Source organism: Pagrus major, chromosome 21 (genome assembly GCF_040436345.1).
Source record: "Pagrus major chromosome 21, Pma_NU_1.0".
In the NCBI taxonomy this organism is placed as follows: Eukaryota; Metazoa; Chordata; class Actinopteri; order Spariformes; family Sparidae; genus Pagrus; species Pagrus major.
Genome location: NC_133235.1, coordinates 7111197 through 7129284, shown reverse-complemented (window position 1 = coordinate 7129284; position 18088 = coordinate 7111197). Strand labels below are relative to the sequence as shown.

The 18088-nt window shown below is 39.4% G+C and overlaps 1 protein-coding gene across 1 annotated transcript in view; it reads right to left on the bottom strand.

Moving 5' to 3' along the window:
* Positions 1 to 18088, bottom strand: part of astn1 (astrotactin 1) — a 413206-nt gene that overhangs the window by 212558 nt on the left and 182560 nt on the right. Inside the window, exon 13 of the mRNA XM_073491141.1 lies at positions 9670 to 9836. Coding sequence (XP_073347242.1) covers positions 9670 to 9836 — 167 coding nt within the window. The remainder of the gene's footprint in view (positions 1 to 9669; positions 9837 to 18088) is intronic.

Sequence of the window (18088 nt, the reverse complement as noted above, 5' to 3'; positions counted from 1 at the left end):
CGAACAAAGGTTTTTGACACTGAATAAAGATTACAACATTCAACAAAAAAAGGTCGTTGAGATACTGGTGCCTGAGAGGGCCATAAATGACATCGGGTAGGGCTGTGTCAATCACAATTTGAATGAATGAATTTTAAAATCACTAGTTTACTTGATAGTGGTTAATTAATGATAATTTAGCTTGTTACCATTGTCTGGTTAATATCCTCGATCCCTCCATCCTGCATCTGTAATCTGTATAATCAGCTAAAGATGCTTTCTTCTGTAACATTTTTTTTTATTTTTGAAAGGAGAAGGCGTGGGTTATGTCTTTTTGCTGTTCAAAAACACCAACACAGTTACCAGTCTTTTTGTATACAACCCATCCAGGTGATCACCTCACCTTAATTTCAATCAGCTCAGTAGTTGTTGAGTGGTATATGACAGTTGTTGAACAGTTTTATGAATCTCTGTTAACATTTTAAGCACATATTATCATATTTTTATGCTTATCACCTGAAAAGTTCTGAATCAAAACCTATCACCCCCTATTTTTTTACAGTCCATTTTCTTGCATTTTACACGGTTACCTGCACAGTATGTAATCTTGGCTGCCAGTGGTCTCTCAATCAAAACAAAAGATGTATGTAGAGTGGGATTATGGGAGTTTGTCTCATTCACTAACTTCCTTCCTCAATCTCTCACTTCTCTGGGTTTGAATATTGTTGCAACATTTACACAACTTGTAAGTACACACCTCAACAATATAATACGACAAAGGTCGAGTCATTTTAGTCATTTTAATACAGAAATGTTGTCTATTATATCTTCAAATGACCTACCCTCGAAACTGTCCCTGAACACATCCTGTGTAGTCATAGACTGTGTTTTGAAGCTGCTGCTAACAAGATGTTAAAGCTATTTCTCCTGTGTAGACTGTAACGTTAATGTTCAGCTCAAGGAGCGCCAGTGCAAAGCAGAAACAGGATAATTTGAGGTCATCAGTCTAATATCAAAACATTGTCAACACTGTGACATACCAGCAGGTTGATATAAAGCCAAATTTGAATGCCATGATTACAATAAATATTATGGATTTACCTTGATTATACCACTAATGTGATTCCCCGCATAAAGTTGAGCTAAATTGCAATTGCATTTTCCTCAGCTTCTTCAGTCCTAACCATTGCTTATGTGATAAACATGGATATTGACATACTGTAATATATGCCATGCAAGAGCTATAAACATATTTATAAGCAGACTGTCAGCAGTCTGCAATATCGCTTTAAAACATGTGATTGTAGTTATTCCGAGATGTTGTTTACTACATTTTTGCTGGGTTCAAAATATGCACATCTCAAACCTCACAGCCCAACAGTGTAGAATCAGTAAAATCAATTCTACTCAACTGGCACAAATCCTCCATCTGAAAAAAAAAGGGAGTTAGATTCCAAACACTCAGAGTCCTCTCAAGACTCTTTCATATTGATGATGTTTTGACATCTCGGTGTATAATATACTCCGTGAAATGAATCAAAGGCAGGCGAAGTAGAGGGACAAAAATGGGGCGTTAAAGAGAGAAAGATAATCTGTCAGGGATTTACCCTGAGAGGAGCTCTCTCCTGGATGCCAAATGTCGCAGAGCTAATGCCAGTCTCCAGTGGGACCAGTGGAGGATTAGTCACATCTGCACTGTGCAAAGTGACAACAACAAAATGCTGTTGTTGAGAATTAAACGAAACATGATGTTCAATGTAAAGATGACAGCAACAAAACAAAAGCTTGCTGTGTTCAATTAGAAAACTGTTGTTTACGGGATCTGGTTATGATAATCAAAAATCATGTTCACATTGTATCACATCTTAAACTGGACCTGGCAGATTTCCAGATTTATACAGTAGCTACATATTCATACATGCTGGTGATTTGGACCACAGCTCTGCACACCACGCAGGTTAGGTTTCAGTTATTCTGACTGATTAGAACTCTGCTAAGATTGACCTTTGGTTGGCACGGTGATGGGCGCCAAACTCCTGTGATAACAGGCACAACATAATGAACAGGAGGGTGAGGAGGAAGCTGTCAATCAATCTGTCTGTCCTGAGGAGAGGTCTAATCTGTCCACTAAGTGAAAACACCTGTCGGTCTGTAGCACAGCCGTGTATTGGCTTGGGATTATAGGAGGCAGGTCTCCGTATACTGAATCTAACAATAACCCAATGTAACCATTTAAAGGTTCAACAAGAATTTTGGTCATCAACTATAATTATCATCAGAATGTGAAGAAATAATGTTATGTCAAAGACATCTACGTATTGCGTTGAAGAGATATCTGCTGAAGTTAGCATTCTAACCAGCTAGTCAGAATTCCATTCATTGCTTCAGTGTCATGGTCCTGGTAATGTGCTGCCACACTGTCATGGTTTACTGCAACAGAGCATTCCTTATTAGTAACACCTGCGGTTTCCCCACTACAGCAAATCAAAAAGTCTGCTGTGGAAAAGGATTATATATTGTTGTACATTGCGAGTCATTATATTATTACAATCCTTACTTTGATGGCTACCATATGTCCTACCCCAGTGAGCAAAAAGTGGTCTAGATCACGTCTTTCAGACGTCATTTATGGACATCCAAAGACGTCTAAAAGACATCATTTATGGACATCCAGAAGACGTCCTCTGGGGAGCCAGAATGAAAGTTTTTTATACATCTTTTCTGGACGTTGTATAGACGTTTATATGGCCATGGGAAGATGCATACACTGACTCTTAGCCATGCTGTCTCTCCACCCCAACTGGCATCTTTTTTCTTTGGTCCTTTTTCAGTGTTTTTTATCAACTGATTATGGGCTGGCCAGACGTCTTTTGTCAATGTCGTTTGTCAACTAATTCTGGCTGTCAGTGGACGTCCAGATCATAGCCAGTATGAACGTCTAATCTCAACTAATTCTGGATGTCAGTGGATGTCTAGATTATGGCCTGACTGGACGTCTTTTCTCAACGTCATTTATAGACTAATTCTGGCTGTCAATGGACGTCCAGATCATGGCCTGGCCCGACGGACATGATATCAACCTGTTTTGGACGTCCACAGACGTTGCCTGCTCAGTGGGACTGCTTGTACTTCTATAACAGTTTTTTTTTTGTTTAAAACCTGTAATCTATGGAGGAACCGGAAATCCTGAGAATATTATGACCATTGGCTTTTATAGACTAATCCATGAATGTGGATTGCAGAGACATTTCAATTTTCATAATTCTGTATTTAACGAAAGTGTATGCAAAGGTTTCACTTTTGTTCAGCTTTAGCAAAGACACATGACCAGAGGAAATGTGAAGAAGCTGCTAAAAAAGTATTATAGTCATCAAAAATGTCTACATGTGAGCCAGGGAAAGTGAACCGTTATTTTTCATGTTACCTGCAAATCACCAAAACCATGCTCATTGGGCTGTGTTGATATTGGCTGCTCCAGCACTACTGGCAAAACTAAAATCTGCACTGAGAAATCATAGGTTTTATTCCATCTCCATAAAATGTTAATGTCCACTCTCTGCAAATGTTTCTGGGCCAAGAAAGAAATGTATCCACTTTTATTTAGATTTGTGTTGAATTATGTATTTCTCCTGCTTACAATGGAAGAAATCATGCTCTGAAAATGTGTTGGCAGATTATCATATCCTCGCAAATCAAGTATGAAAACTAATGCTGGCTAGGGCTGAGTTACTACACAGAACGTTCACCTGAATCATGCAGAGAACAAGCAAAACCCAAAGCTTGTGTCATAACCGGGCTTTAAGTTGTGCTGGATCGTGCTAGAACAGGAACCAAAACCTCACAGATTGGAACTGGCACCTTTTTGATCCAGCCTCACAAGAAAGTTGGCGTTTGTGCTTTGAAATAGTGAAGTGAGTGGCTAATCAGGGGATGCACGTGTCACTTCGCTGCTGTCCATCATACTGACACGGAGCAGAGGAGATCGACTGATAGACAGACAGCCAGAATGTGTCACTTAATTTGGTTTCTTAGCCTGCCGCTTTTAGTGGCTATAAATAAACCTTCAGCTCTAATTCCATTTCTCCCCATTTTAACAATCCACAGATGGAGAGGAAACAGGAACAGGGATAGTAAATGTGAGAGAGATTTCGATTTTTTTATTTATTTTTTTTTTTAGAGAAAATATTCAATGTGCTCCAGGCACTGTGATTTTTTTATATAATCTGTGACTTTCTTTCTCCCCCTGACCTGCTGGAGCAGCACCCTCTCTGTGTCCCAGAACCTCGTGATTTACAAATTAAGCACTGACCATAAGCAATGACATTACGTGTCAGATTGGGTTGTCTCTGCCACTGGCGTTATAATGGAGTCCCATCAAAACACAGATACTCTTCAGCTTTGAAGCTGAAGAGTGATTTAAAAGCAGAAGGTGAAATGCACTATCCAATTTGTGTCTTTTGTGTAAGGAAAGTTAAAATGTAGCAAGAATTTGAACTTTGTAGAAGTGTCCTGCACCAGCAACAACATAAAGGAAAAGCAGGTTGTGCAGTGTTTCTCATATGTTTGTATAAAAGATATCAGTTGAAAATTCCAGCCAGTACTCTGTGTTGTAAAGCATCTGCCCAAAAAATTCCAAGTACACAGTGTTCTCCCCAGAAGCTTATATTTGTCAAGGCCTCTGAAGGTGAGACTAGGGGAAAGTATTCAGAGTAGATACAAAGAAAATGATCTGTTGCCATGTTGGAATCATTCAAAAGTAGACAACTAATTGGGAAATATGTCTCGGGAGACTACAGAATACTGCATGAACTACTATAACTAGTTTAAACCTAGTTCATTATCAAACAAATGGCAGCTGTTAAGGGCTACTATGATACAACTAATCACCATCTGATGTCATTCTCCATCAAGATCTAATTCTTCTCCAACTCTTAATTTACAGACAACTTTAAGTCTGTTGCCCATAAAGCAGAGTGAGTGACTAATGTCCATCATCCTCCAGGGGGAAGAAGCCTGGTATAAAGCTAGCCATCCACACCCACACACCTCTTCCAAAAACCTTCTTCTAAGTTATCGTACCTGACAGCAGGGATGATGGGAAGCAGTCAGAGTCGGGGGTGCTGAGAGATAGTCAGCCCATATAATGACTCCATTACTAAATGCTGGATGACATTCATATTTATTCATTGTGATAATTTGAATGGCTGGGATCGTTATATCTAATAGTTACTGACAACATTTTAGACCAATTTATACCATAACAGACAGCAAACAAGAACACCTGCATAGTGTATGTCAACGGTGCCACAGCAACTATACACTCAACTACACTGAAGTCAAGCATGACAATTCCAAGGAGTGGCAGCGCATGCACGTGGGTGAGAGAACCGACCCATCACTAGTTTATCTAAGTTCATAATAATGCAGTGCAGTGAGGATAAGCCTATACACGGACCTACTGATACGCATCAACTCCACACTGGACCCACACATATGAGATGGCTGTCACTCATCTGTCAGTGTTTACAGAAACTCCAGTCTGCAGTGTACTTGCACTGATGGACATAAGAATTCTACAAAGTTACATTAGGCTACATGTGTCTCCACTTCTGTCCAGATGCATGTCCCTTTGTCTCGCTCATCCAAACACTGTCAAATTAAAGCTCTGTCAAACAACCAAATTTAATTTCTAGTTTATGATCAGCCTTAAGCCATAACCATATCACGTATCGTATTGTAAAAATGGCCGATAAAGGTTAGGAAAAAGTTTAACACACTTTAACCACTTCACATGGAGTAGACAGCATGTCCGGTGTTCTCAGAGAAGGGCATTCTTGTATTGGGAGAAAGTTTAAAAATGTAGTCCGGGAGCACACAGAGAAAGGAATAAAGTTTCAAGGTTTTGAGGACTTTCAGGGGACGTCGAATAGTTAGTCATAAGTCAATAAAGTTTGTTGCCGTGTCGTGTGAATTTCTGAACATTTCTGAAGTGCTTAGAAAGTTGCTTTCAGCAGTGAGTGGTTGACACTGCAGCTACCACCTCTCGATGTAAATGTTCTGTATTGTGAATTGGTGGCAGCATTACGCAACACCGCCACAGCTTTTGGCTACCTTCAGTCCTTCACCTCCACCTCACACTCCTGCTATCCACCTGGCATAATCACATCATGCAGCTAAAGAGAGCAGATTGCAGCTTATAATAGAGGAAATGGTTAGTGACAATATGACACAATTAATACATCAAGTTCTGCTAACTAATACCACAAAACGGGAGTCTCAAACTCCAATAAGCTTAAAAAAAAAGTTTTTTACTTTCTATTATTAACATTATACAAAAATGCAAACAGCAGTTTGAATGCATTTTTATGTGAATAGTTTTTAATAGTTGCAAATGTTGTTTTCCCTACTTTTAAATCACTTATTGAAACCTTTCATTGAACTAACAAATACATGTTTGCTTTATTTCTTGCCTTGCCAGACACATCATATTTTCTTCATATTTAACAAAAAAATGCTAACGGAAGTATACATATGTATGCACATTAGTTTTTATCACTGCTTATCAGTTTTATCCTAAAACATAACTTATTTAAACCTTGCAAGTGGTCTGCCGCGGTAGTCGGTGTTCCCGGACTACCATTACATTACTTGCCCACCACTCTTTTTTGACAGTCAGACGCTACCGTTACAAACTGCCTGCGGCGTCTACTCCATGCAGCAGAGCCCACATCACATTGAACCTTTAGCACTCAGAGAGTTAGGAGAGCTGACTGACAGGACGATGGCAGAATATTTGTTGTCAAAGACACCTGTTTGGCAGTATGTTTGATTTAAACGCCGACAAGTGAGGGAAGAGGAGTTGAGTTGAGTTGTTACCTCTCTGAGAAGTTAGAGGCTGTGCAGCCGGAGTGCTCCTTCTTGTTCAATACTCCCACCGAATGTATAAAACTACTCCCAGAACTATTTAAAATGGAAAATGGAGGGGGTTTTTTTGTTTACTGTTTAAGACTGGATAATCTGTCTTTGAAGCTGATGCCGCTGCAACACTGTTTCTCTTCATTGACCTGTCTTTTCTCTGCTGGTGAAATAAGCCATCAGTTTTAGTCAGTACAATGAGCTCCTGTATTGTGTCCTCACTGTAGTTTATGAGGTTGACATGGTCACAGAATGAGATGTTGATAAACTTCATCATAAACTCCAAACACAGTGGCAAAGAGCGAAGCATTGACATTTGCAGCCACTGCGATCCCTTGTATTTGCATTGAAAACAATGGAGACAGCAACGGCAATTAATTACTGTCTAATTATGTACTCTAAAGCTGTCTTGGTTGAACTCTGTCCTGGAGTCTGTCTGACAGGAATCAGTGCCAAGTATTATCAATCGACAACAAATACATATTGATAACTTAAAAACTAGTAAATAAAAAGTAAAACCTATTTTCTGGTAGGAAAACAGCATGTGTTTTGTTTCCCCCTTTTAATTAACTGATGTAGTTTATTACTTTGGGGGGTGCTGCAGACCCATCAGCACCCCTATTTCCCACTTCCACGCCTGTCAGTTACAACCGAGATGACCAACCACCGTAAAATTCTCCCTTACTCTACCAACCCTCCTCAGGGTGCTGTCCCACTAATAGGCTGTTTTCTTTGTTCCAACCAGTGTGACACTGATGCATTTTTTATTTGTTTCAATAGACCAGTTTAGGCTTGGCTCTGCCCTAACCAAGCAAATGCATTTCATTTATTTCTAGGGAATTTAGTGAGTAAATAGAAAATCTACTTCCACAGCACATGGATCTCTGAATTGAATCACACTGGTGGGCACGAGCAGGGAGTGAATTTACCACTCACCAAGCACCAGATGCTGGCAAAAATTGTATTTAATGGGCAACTCTTTAAGGTTCCCTCACCCTACAGGCTGGGAGTACTAATGAGAAGCTGTAGATTTTCAATGCTATGTTGAGACTAATGGGGAATTCAAGCTTGATCTCAAACTGCTGCATTTAGAATTAACATATATCATGAATATAGTATCTATTTGAAAGAGTTGACTCAAGGTTATTTTTGTTCCTCAAATCATAACACCAAATGAGGAAAAATGGTATGAAAGAATGCTGTTTACCCCTCCAGTTGAGTTCTAGAAGTGGTTTTAGATATAGAGGAATGTGGTGGCCCAACACTTCTTTCCTTTAATTTGTCACCCACTGAATGTTTGTATTAATGCATGTTCATGGTAGTACAGCATGTCATGTACAGTATATGTAGTAGGGTTGGGAATCAGAGTAACTCACCACACAATTCATGATATGATCGATAATGACAGAATCGCAATCCCATTGTGCAATTTTGCGATAATCTATACATTGCAAGACAATCACCTAACAATGCATCACCATATTTGTCTCACTGAAGAATACAAAATACTCCTTAAAAGGCAAAGTGCAGGAATTATAATTCATTTATTATGAAGATTGTGTTTTCATTCACTGCATCGTGGTGTCAGTTTCACTGAAGGTGGTATGAACTGAGATGAAACAATGTATAAAAATAGGGTCTTAGCTCAGTGCCTCTTTATCACACACACTGACTGTACCTTGTCCATTTGTGTCATCAAAAGGCAAAAAGGCTAAATTGCCAGAAAGCAGAAGAGTTCTGGAGTTTAAAGGAAGGTTACAACTACGGCAATCTGTGTAAATTAAGTTTACACAAATGTACACCACAAGGAGTAGTGAAGTAGTGACTCTGGCGAGTCAAACTGTAAAGCATTGTAGGGGATATGTATGTGTTGTGCTGTGTGGGAGGCTCATTCCATGGCCCATTTATATAACATAACATTGCCGAAATGTGATATTGAGTTGCGTTTCTCCAAAGTTGATTCTGTTTTAACTATAACAATAAATGTGTTAACACCATTTGTTGGAGCCTATTGATTCTTTGTATTAATTATTTGGAAAATGGTGTATGGTAATGGTATAAAATAATGCTAATGATAAGGATGACTATTCAGGATATATATATTGTACATGAACTATTATTTATTATGATCGTTTTGCTGCTCAGGTCCCTCCTCCTAGTCAGGCCATCCTCCTCCTGTGATTAGGGAGAGAGGACAGCTGGGTTTTTTTGTCTGCTTTTTGTGTTGAAGGAGTGAGGAGTAAAACAGTTTATCAACCACTAAATTACGTTTTTTTATTTGCTCATTGTTTGAAGTCAACCCGGAGAATATTTCTGTTTATGTAAATAAATTCAGAACCTTTTTGTTGAATCTGGAAACATCTCTGTGAGTGCTTATTATTTAGTGAGTCGTAGACCTCCTCCTCAGAAATTACTCTGATGTTTTTTGACCTTTTTTGAATGCAAGAGTAGCCATAACACCACTGATATTTGTTATGAAAACCAAGCATTAGCAGGTTTGCTCTCCTACTTTTATGTCAGGGGCTGCAGTCAGGACAACAAATCCCCACTATATTAATTCAAATAGATTGTAAAGTTTCCTGTAGTAAAGATACATCATTTACATAATCTGTCACATAATTCATAAGTGGATTTATAGTAGTGTTTCTTACAGTGCAAACATCCCAAACATTCACAACTACATGCCATGATGATAGGACTCCACATAACAGGGTTACAGAATAAAATAATTATAGTAATTAAAAACATTAACCAGCTGAATCAGTTCTTTCTTACCCACAGAACATCTGGATGTTGTACAGTGTCGGGTCATCCTCTAGAGGAGCCAGCTGCTGCAGACACAGCTGCTCACATCCTCCATTGAAACCATCAGAGCAGTCGATGCCGATGTGGTGGTCGTAGCACCCGGTCCCATCCTTCATAGGACTCAAGCCTGGAGGGCACTGTGGGAGGAATAAGTGTTTTTAAACGACTAATGTCAGCAATTACAGATCTTTACTTCATTTGGGGAGACATTCTTAGTGCTGCCTAAAGTGTGAGAAGCTGCCACATTAACACTAATCCCAGATGGGACAGGTAAGCAGACCCGATAACATCTGTGGCACAGAGTGTAAACAGTCAGATTTCTGTCCCCATTAGTGCAGCCTGTGTGAGCACTAAGCTTATTCTGTAAAGCTGCACATGGCAAGATGTTTCATGTAAAATTCTCATATTATCAGCCTAAAAAATAGCAGGAGGCAGCAACAGAAGGAGAAATGGTACATGCTTAACACTGGGGAAACAAAGGTCATAAGAGGTGAAAAACAAATCTGTCTTTGTTTGTCTGTCTGGAATACAGAAGTTGTTTATGTTTACATAAATAGTAAGTTAACCAATAAATTGATGAATGACAAATATGATATATTCAGGAGATATAGGGGGAAAAAATGCTCCTGCTTGTTTGCATTTCTGCAAAAAAAACCATTACAAACGTCCGAGGCAGCGGTAAGCCAAAGATGCAGCGAGATTGCCCCTGCCAAACAGTGTCAGGTGGAACTTGTTTTGCACATTGGGAAGGGAGCCCTGGCTGTAAATGGCAAAATTGCCACAATAGAAAAGGTAACACTTGCTACAGTAGCTTGTTTAGGTTTGTACTATTAGCCACCAGGTGTATGTAACTTGCCATTTTCAGTGTGTAGGTTACTGACTTGGAGGTTGTTGTTAGTGTTTCATGGAGCAAAGGAGGTTTTGAAAATCAAATTTACATACAAAGTCAATGCAAAGACGTAAGACGTGGATAGATACCATTTTGCAGCAGAGGAGCAGCCACTGCTCAACTGCTGTGTCTGGTACAGAGCCTAATCTTCTGGAGGAATAAACAACCAGAGATGCACCAGACTGTGCCCTGATCCAGAGTCATTGACCAGTGGGGGGGAGCTCAAAGTTTACTTATCTTCACTCCAATTTATTAACCTGACTGCATCAGTGACCTGCAAACTCTACTGTTAGGTGTTTATGTACAGTAATTTTAATTGCTGCCAGGAGCTGAAGGGCAAATGTGATTGACTTCATGAATGTAACATTACAGAGAGGAGAAGGGGAAAAGAAAAGAGAACACCAGTCTTTGGTGAGTGCTGAGCTCATGAAGAGGGTCAACTGAATTCAGACACACAGACACACACCCTCATGTGTGCCTTTGTTTGCTAATGCACAGTCAAGAAATCTGGCTGTTTGGGGTGAATAAACAACTGTGCAAGTAATGCAAATACACACAAATGATCCCGCGATCAAACTCACACGATGCCATTTGAAATAGGAGGCCAATGACAGGCTATTGTTATTTTTATACAATCAAATACAATTTGATTGACTGAGTCTACATCTAGTGAGTCAGACTACCTCTGTGAAGCTGTACGGTACACAGTCATAGTTTGAGCTAAAAGCTAAATAAGATAAGCTGACCAAGTATGTCTTATGCGAAGAAAATTGTGATGCAGGTTTTTTAATCAAAAAAATGTTCTTGACTTGATGAAAGATAACAAAAGGACAATCAAAGATAGGACAATGGATCATCTTGACATCATGAATATTTGTACCAAATTCTAGTGACGAACCAAATCAAAATGTCACAAATGTCAACCATTCTGGTGGCCCTAAAAGAAAAGCCAGGAGATCACCAGAGTTAGTAGGAATCAACCTCTGGGGACGATAAATGGTTGTTAGGGTTTTTTCATTTCCGTCAGGATCCATGTGTTGTGGTATTGTTGTCTTACTGCAAGACTTGTGCATTGCTTCTACTTCTGCTTCACTCATTAAACATTCAGCCACAGCAAGTCAATTTTTTGCTGTGTAGTCAATACTCAGAATTCACAAAGGGAGTTTTAAAGTTTTACTGTGTATATGTTAGAAATCAAAGAGCTTTTGCTTTGCTATCACTTGATTGTTTACTGTGACACAAGGAATGACAAGAACAGTGATGAAATGGCAGACAACCAGTGTCATCTATTAAGAAACCCTGGAAATAGGATTCTTGCTCTTATGAGGAGGATGAGGCAATACTGCAAGTTTAAATTAAATTTCCATACAATGCAGAGAGAACTGTCTGCATGTTTGATGGGTGAAATTAAATCCTTTAGTTTTGCAATGTGTGAAACAGCAATAGGTGTCAGAGATTAACTCCAAGAAATTAATAAAGAAGACTCTAAATGATAAAGTTTTAATAGAGCGGTGGACGGCAATCCTAATTGAAATGTGCTCTGTGCTGAGCTGAATTCACAAAAGACATCTGAGACCTGACTTCACCCTGGCTCCCTCGTTCTTAAGTCTTGTGCAGTATTTCCCAGGCAGTTTTTTTCAGAGACCTGTCAAGTCGAATTCACATTATGTTTTCTGTCAGCTATTACTTCAAAGAAAAATTTGATGGAGTGCATTTTAACAAGGCACAGCTACCTCCAGAACAGAGACTAGACATCTGGTTTCCTCTAAGCACTGAGGCATCAGCAACTACTTATTTTATTATTTAGGCCCACTGTATTCATCAGAGGGTCCAGGTGGCTCATTTGGCTAATAAAGCCCACATGCTTATTGTGGATTCCAGTCTACTTATTTTTTGTGGAGGTATAGTATACCTTCTACGTAAGGTCTAGATAGAATATGCTAAAGACATGTAAAAAATAAGCTTTCAACTAACTTTCAACTGACACACTCTATTTGGAAATGAAGTTACCATTCTTGCATATGTCATGACTATATTTTGTATGTTATCACGCAACTAGACTACAAATTGTAGGCTCATTTTAATACACTGTTTTTAATTTGTGATCCCTCTGATCAATATATATGTAAGACCCATATCCGAAACATGGCATCGCACCCTTTCTCTGGGCTGAGTTTGGGCTGGGCTTTCCACATGTGTCTCAGCCTGAGCCACTGTCTGACTGCATCAGGATTCATTTGACAATTCTCATAAAAAGCAAGTACAATCTGAAGTTTTTGTTTGTTTGTTTTTTGTTTTTTTTAACATTGATTGAATTTTGAATAGTTAAGACTACTGAAATTGGTCACATATTTTTTTAAGGTTACATTACCAGAGGCTTATCAAAACATTCCACACAAGTTAAAAGGAATTTTTGATAGTATTTTTCAAATGGAGGAAGGGGGAACTGTGGAGGGAGCAAAGGCGTGTTTTCACTGTTTCATCAGTATAATTATGATGAAGCTGAAAAAGACTATGAAGTACTTGCCATTAAATAATGTCAGCTAGTGTGCGTCTTTTCGCTCATTTCAGAGAAAGAGAGGGAAAGGAGAGACAGGCAGAGCTGACTGGATTTAAAAGACCTGACCAAGAACTAGTTCTCAGGCTTACATTTGACAACAAGGAGGCACCCCCCCATACAAACAAACCTGAAAGGCAATGGTATAAGGCAGGTCAAAGACAGGCACCAGGTACAGTGAAAGGTTATGCAGGCTGACAGACACAGGAACAGGATACTGACAGGCAGGTCTAGGCAGGAAAGCTTTGGCAAGGGAGCAGGACAAATGGTCTGGCAAGGTACGTGGGCTTGATAACAGTTATACATACTAGGTGACAAAATACAGGAGTAAGGAGCAGTGGCCTTATTACAGAAACTTGGATGTCGGATTTCCTATCTTCATCATATCTCAGTTTAGGATGAAATGTAGGACATGTGGTAAACATGTTTAAAATCCATCTTATCTTTGGATCGGAATTAGCTATCACAGAACCGTTCCAACTGAGAAATTTCCTAGTTTAGGAATCTTAAGTTAGGATTAATTAATTCAAAATAACCAAAAATTGCAGCACCACTGTTGTTAGGTCTGTGGCAATGACAATGAAACTGCAGAACGACATGAACACTGAAACATTATGACTGAATGGCAACTGTTGGAGAAGCTAAAAGTATTAGCCTGTTGGAGAAGCTAACATCAATGTTCGCCTGTTAGAGAAGCCAACACTGACGTCAGCCTGTTGGCTATTAAGGAAGATTTTTTTTTATCGTTGAGCAGGATTTTTTCTAAAATGCGACCCCAGTCAGTAAGTGGGTGTAGCAAACAGGTGACTGTGATATGTGGGAACCCACTGAGAACATCTGGTGAGCGATGTGGGATGTCAGCGTCTGGAGAGTTCAAAGAACTTACAGGGTTTCAAGAGATAGCAGAAGTTGTACATTCAAATTTGAATGAAAGGTAGAGAGGGCAGGTGTCACCATGACATTGCTAGTCGGATGATAGCAGAGGCGATATGCGGATGATCCTGACAGAAAAATATCAAAAAGTCAAAACTTGCATAATTAGGCTAAGTGGGATGTCAGATGTAGTTCGTGAATACAAATACCACTTTTCTTATCGACCGCGGAAAGTTTTGGCAGCTTCTAGCCTATCTGACTGTGACAAACAGTATGCACTAAGGGACAAATTACTACTTTGCAGACTAAGTATAGGGGGACTGTCACTGGACCATCACTACTTTGCATTCACATTGGCTCAGGAGGTTGTAAATTGTCATTTGGCAACAGTTTGTAGACCTACTCAACTGCATGACAAGAAACCAATTTATTTAAGTATGTCAGTGAAAATACATAATTGCAGTTCACTAGTGGACCTTGTCGATGTTTGTCAGCCAAGAACCCAAATCATTTAAAGAAAGTTATTTAATTTGTGCATGATTAAATCCCAAAAATCCCAAAGAAACGTAGCAAACGAACACTGTTGTTAAATTATTCAATTTGTATTACTGATTGTGTTCATAAATGGGAGTGGATTGAAGTAATGTATCACTGCCTTGGTGTAACTACCTTATAAAGTAAAGATTCCCGGAACAACTATACAATTGTTGTAGCGCCACTGCAAAACCGGGAGTTTGAATGAGTGGTCCCTGGTCTTGCTCCCATGATAAACCCATATTGATTTGGTCACTCTGTGAGGGGCTGTTGTGACAAATGATTTATTACCTGTAATGCACAGAGCACATGAGACATTGAATCTCCTAACACATCTGTGACATGGAGCCTTAAAATCAATGGAACCCAGTGCAGTCAATGGATGTGTGGATATGTGGTGCAGGCTGAGTGGAATTTGTATTGACAGGTCGCTGCACTATAGCTTGCCAGCCACAGATAGCTCGAGTTATTGACTGCCATAATAGGCTTTCGACATGCCGGAATAGCGATAACTCTGGGCCATTTTACAGCTGTCCGTAGGATAATAATCATTAAGAATATGCACCCGCTGAAGTCTTTGTCTGTTGATTGTTATCACTTGAGATTTCCACAAATCTGGTCTATAATCCTGGGTAAATCATTGGTAATCCTCTGTATAAAACCACTCCCCAAGTGAGCAGTCCCCAAATCCTTCAAAATTTTATCTGATTAAAAACTTCTCCTGGTTGTTTTGTTTGGAATGAGTCTGTGGCCGTGGAAGATGGAACACTTTGACTCAGCATTACTGGCATAATGAGGAAATAATCCAGATTAAAAGTTCTTAACAGAAGTATTGAAAGGCTTAGGTAGAGGAAGTGAGCACAGGTACTTTACTTTATAAATGTTAGCCTTTAGGTTCATATAAAAGAATTAAATATTTGTGTTTATTTAGTTAGTTTCTATCTTTCAGTACCATCTAAAATTATATGATATCCATATGACATTTCTGAACAAAAGGATAATAAGCTCTCACTTAGAATTTACTGTCTAACAGCCTTTTAAAAGGTTGAAAACCCTGCCATTGACTTCATTATGATCTAATCCCTCAAGATAAAGAAAAAAAGTGAACTTTTAAACCTTGCCTAAATATCACAACATTCAATATTATTTAGAGTTCAAAAGCTCAACTGGCTCTGAGGTAGGGCTGGGCGATATGGACCAAAAGTCATATCCCGATATATTTAGGCTGAATATCGATATACGATTTATATCCGATATTTTTTCCGCAAAGTGAGAGCAAATGTTCAGTCAAAGTCAAAGCCAAATATGACATGTCACAAGTAGTTTTATTGAAATCGGCTATTTCAGTGAACAGTTGCAAAATCAAATGAATAAATAATAAACAGGTTTCTTCACCTGGTTCATGAATAAATGCTCAGCTGTTCAAATAACAATAAAATGTAAACATAAATACTGTATAACAGGAGTACCTTTTTTGAAATCAAAGCTCCGTAAGGTGCACATTTAAATAAAAAAATATCTTAAATAAAAAAAGCCTATAAAATAAAATAGGCCAATCTTTTTCTGAAATAAATATATTTATATGAGAAAAGTACAATATCAACATTTTTTTAGTTTGACAACTATTAATGGCTTATTAAAATCAAATTACAGATTTTCTTCTCCTTTCTAACAAATCCACGGATGCAAATAACGAACATTACAAAAGAACAAAATATGACTCAATATGTCATGCTCATGTAAGGCTCACACATCCTGCTCGACCACATGTCGCTGGTCAACGCAAAATGGGTCACGTTAGCGAGCCGGTCAGCAAGGCTCTGCCTGACTTCAGTGTACATTTGTGGCAGTGCTTCTCGTGCAAAGTAGTTGCGACTGGGAAGCTCATATCTCGGGTCCATAGTTTTCAGTAGCTTTTTGAATCCGACTTGTTCCACAGTTGCAACAGGGACCATATCTTTAGCAATGTGATAGGACATCGCTTTAGTTATAGTACACCACTTGCCACTTTTCTTTTCATAAGGCACACTGCGGGAAAATGAAGCTTGCAGTGAGCTTTGTTTTGGGGCTGGAGATTTTTTGGGTTGTGGATGGCTTGCGGCTGGGGCTTCTGCAGCGCGCAGTTTCACACACTCTTCGTACTGCAGTTTGTGCCACTGCTTTAGGTGGTGAAAAAGATTTGTAGTGCTTCCACTCCTGGCTGTAACTTGTTTATGGCACTCCCTGCATATAACGTGATTTTGCTGCTCATCTGATACTTTGAATCCGAACCATCTCCAAATTACTGAGCCACTGCTTTTTCTTTTACTGACCAATTCCTCCTCCGCACGCTCCGCAGACGTTGTTGCTTCCTCCATGTTTGTTGAAGAGTGCGGAGTGTCTGTTCCTGCCCCTCCCCCTCTGTGCATGAAGGAGGAGGGGCGGGGGCGCGGGGAGCGGGGAGCAGTGCAGAGAGCTCCGGGTCAGCAGCTTGCCTGGGGCAAGGATCACAGCGCAAATTTGAACTATATCGATATATGCGATATGGTCTAATTCCATATCACATTTAAAAAATATATCGATATATTTTTTATATCGATATATCGCCCAGCCCTACTCTGAGGCATACACCATTTGAATACAGCTACATAATGTAAAGTACCTGGCACTGTTACATAAACCAGCATCTATTCAGACTGACTGAAGCTGTTGTATTGAGGCTTGCTGTAGGTCAAAGTGTTATGTAGCATAATTCAAAAGTCTTTGAGTGACCGCTGATGAAGTGTGCTCAGACAGGTGCACAGCCACCAACAGCAGCACCTTAAACCTTTCAGTCTCAGGTCACACATTGACATTAAAAAGCCTTTGAAAAGCTGACACTGTTCTTAAAGGTAAGACTGTAAAGGAAAGCCGCTTCCACAATTGAATCAGACAGAATCTTTTGGTAGATGCTAGTTTGATAATGTATGCTGCAGTTAGCCCAAAGGTTAGAGATGTGGGCTCGAGCTGTTTAACGGCTTAATACATTTCTCTTACAAAGACAAAAAAGAGTGACTGTATTGATCTGTGTGTCTGTCAAACACACTGTTAAATCTGCCAAAAGGGGCTCTCTCAAAACAAAAACAAAAAAGACCTGTGTTGAGTGTTGTGTGGGTAGGGCCAGGCAGTGTGTGACCTTTGGGATTAAAAAGTGGACTTTGACTGCAGCAGCGGTCGACAGTGAGGTGGCATCCATTTTTGGGTGTTGATGTGTATGTATGATGCGTAAAGGAGAGGGGACAAAGAAAAGGGAGAACTGGAGTCTCTAATGAGTCCTGAGTTCAGTGATTGACCTGAGTTCTAATACACAGACAAACACACCCTCTGTGCGTGCCTTGATTGCTATCTTAAGGCTAATGTACAGTAAAGGAAATGTTAAACACGTTAATAAACACTAATGCGAGTAACGCAAACAAACGCAAATGATCGCATGGTCAAACTCGCTTGGTGAATACACCAATAAAGAACTACTATTGCTGATGAAATCCTATCTGACTTGACTCACAAATGCTTATGGT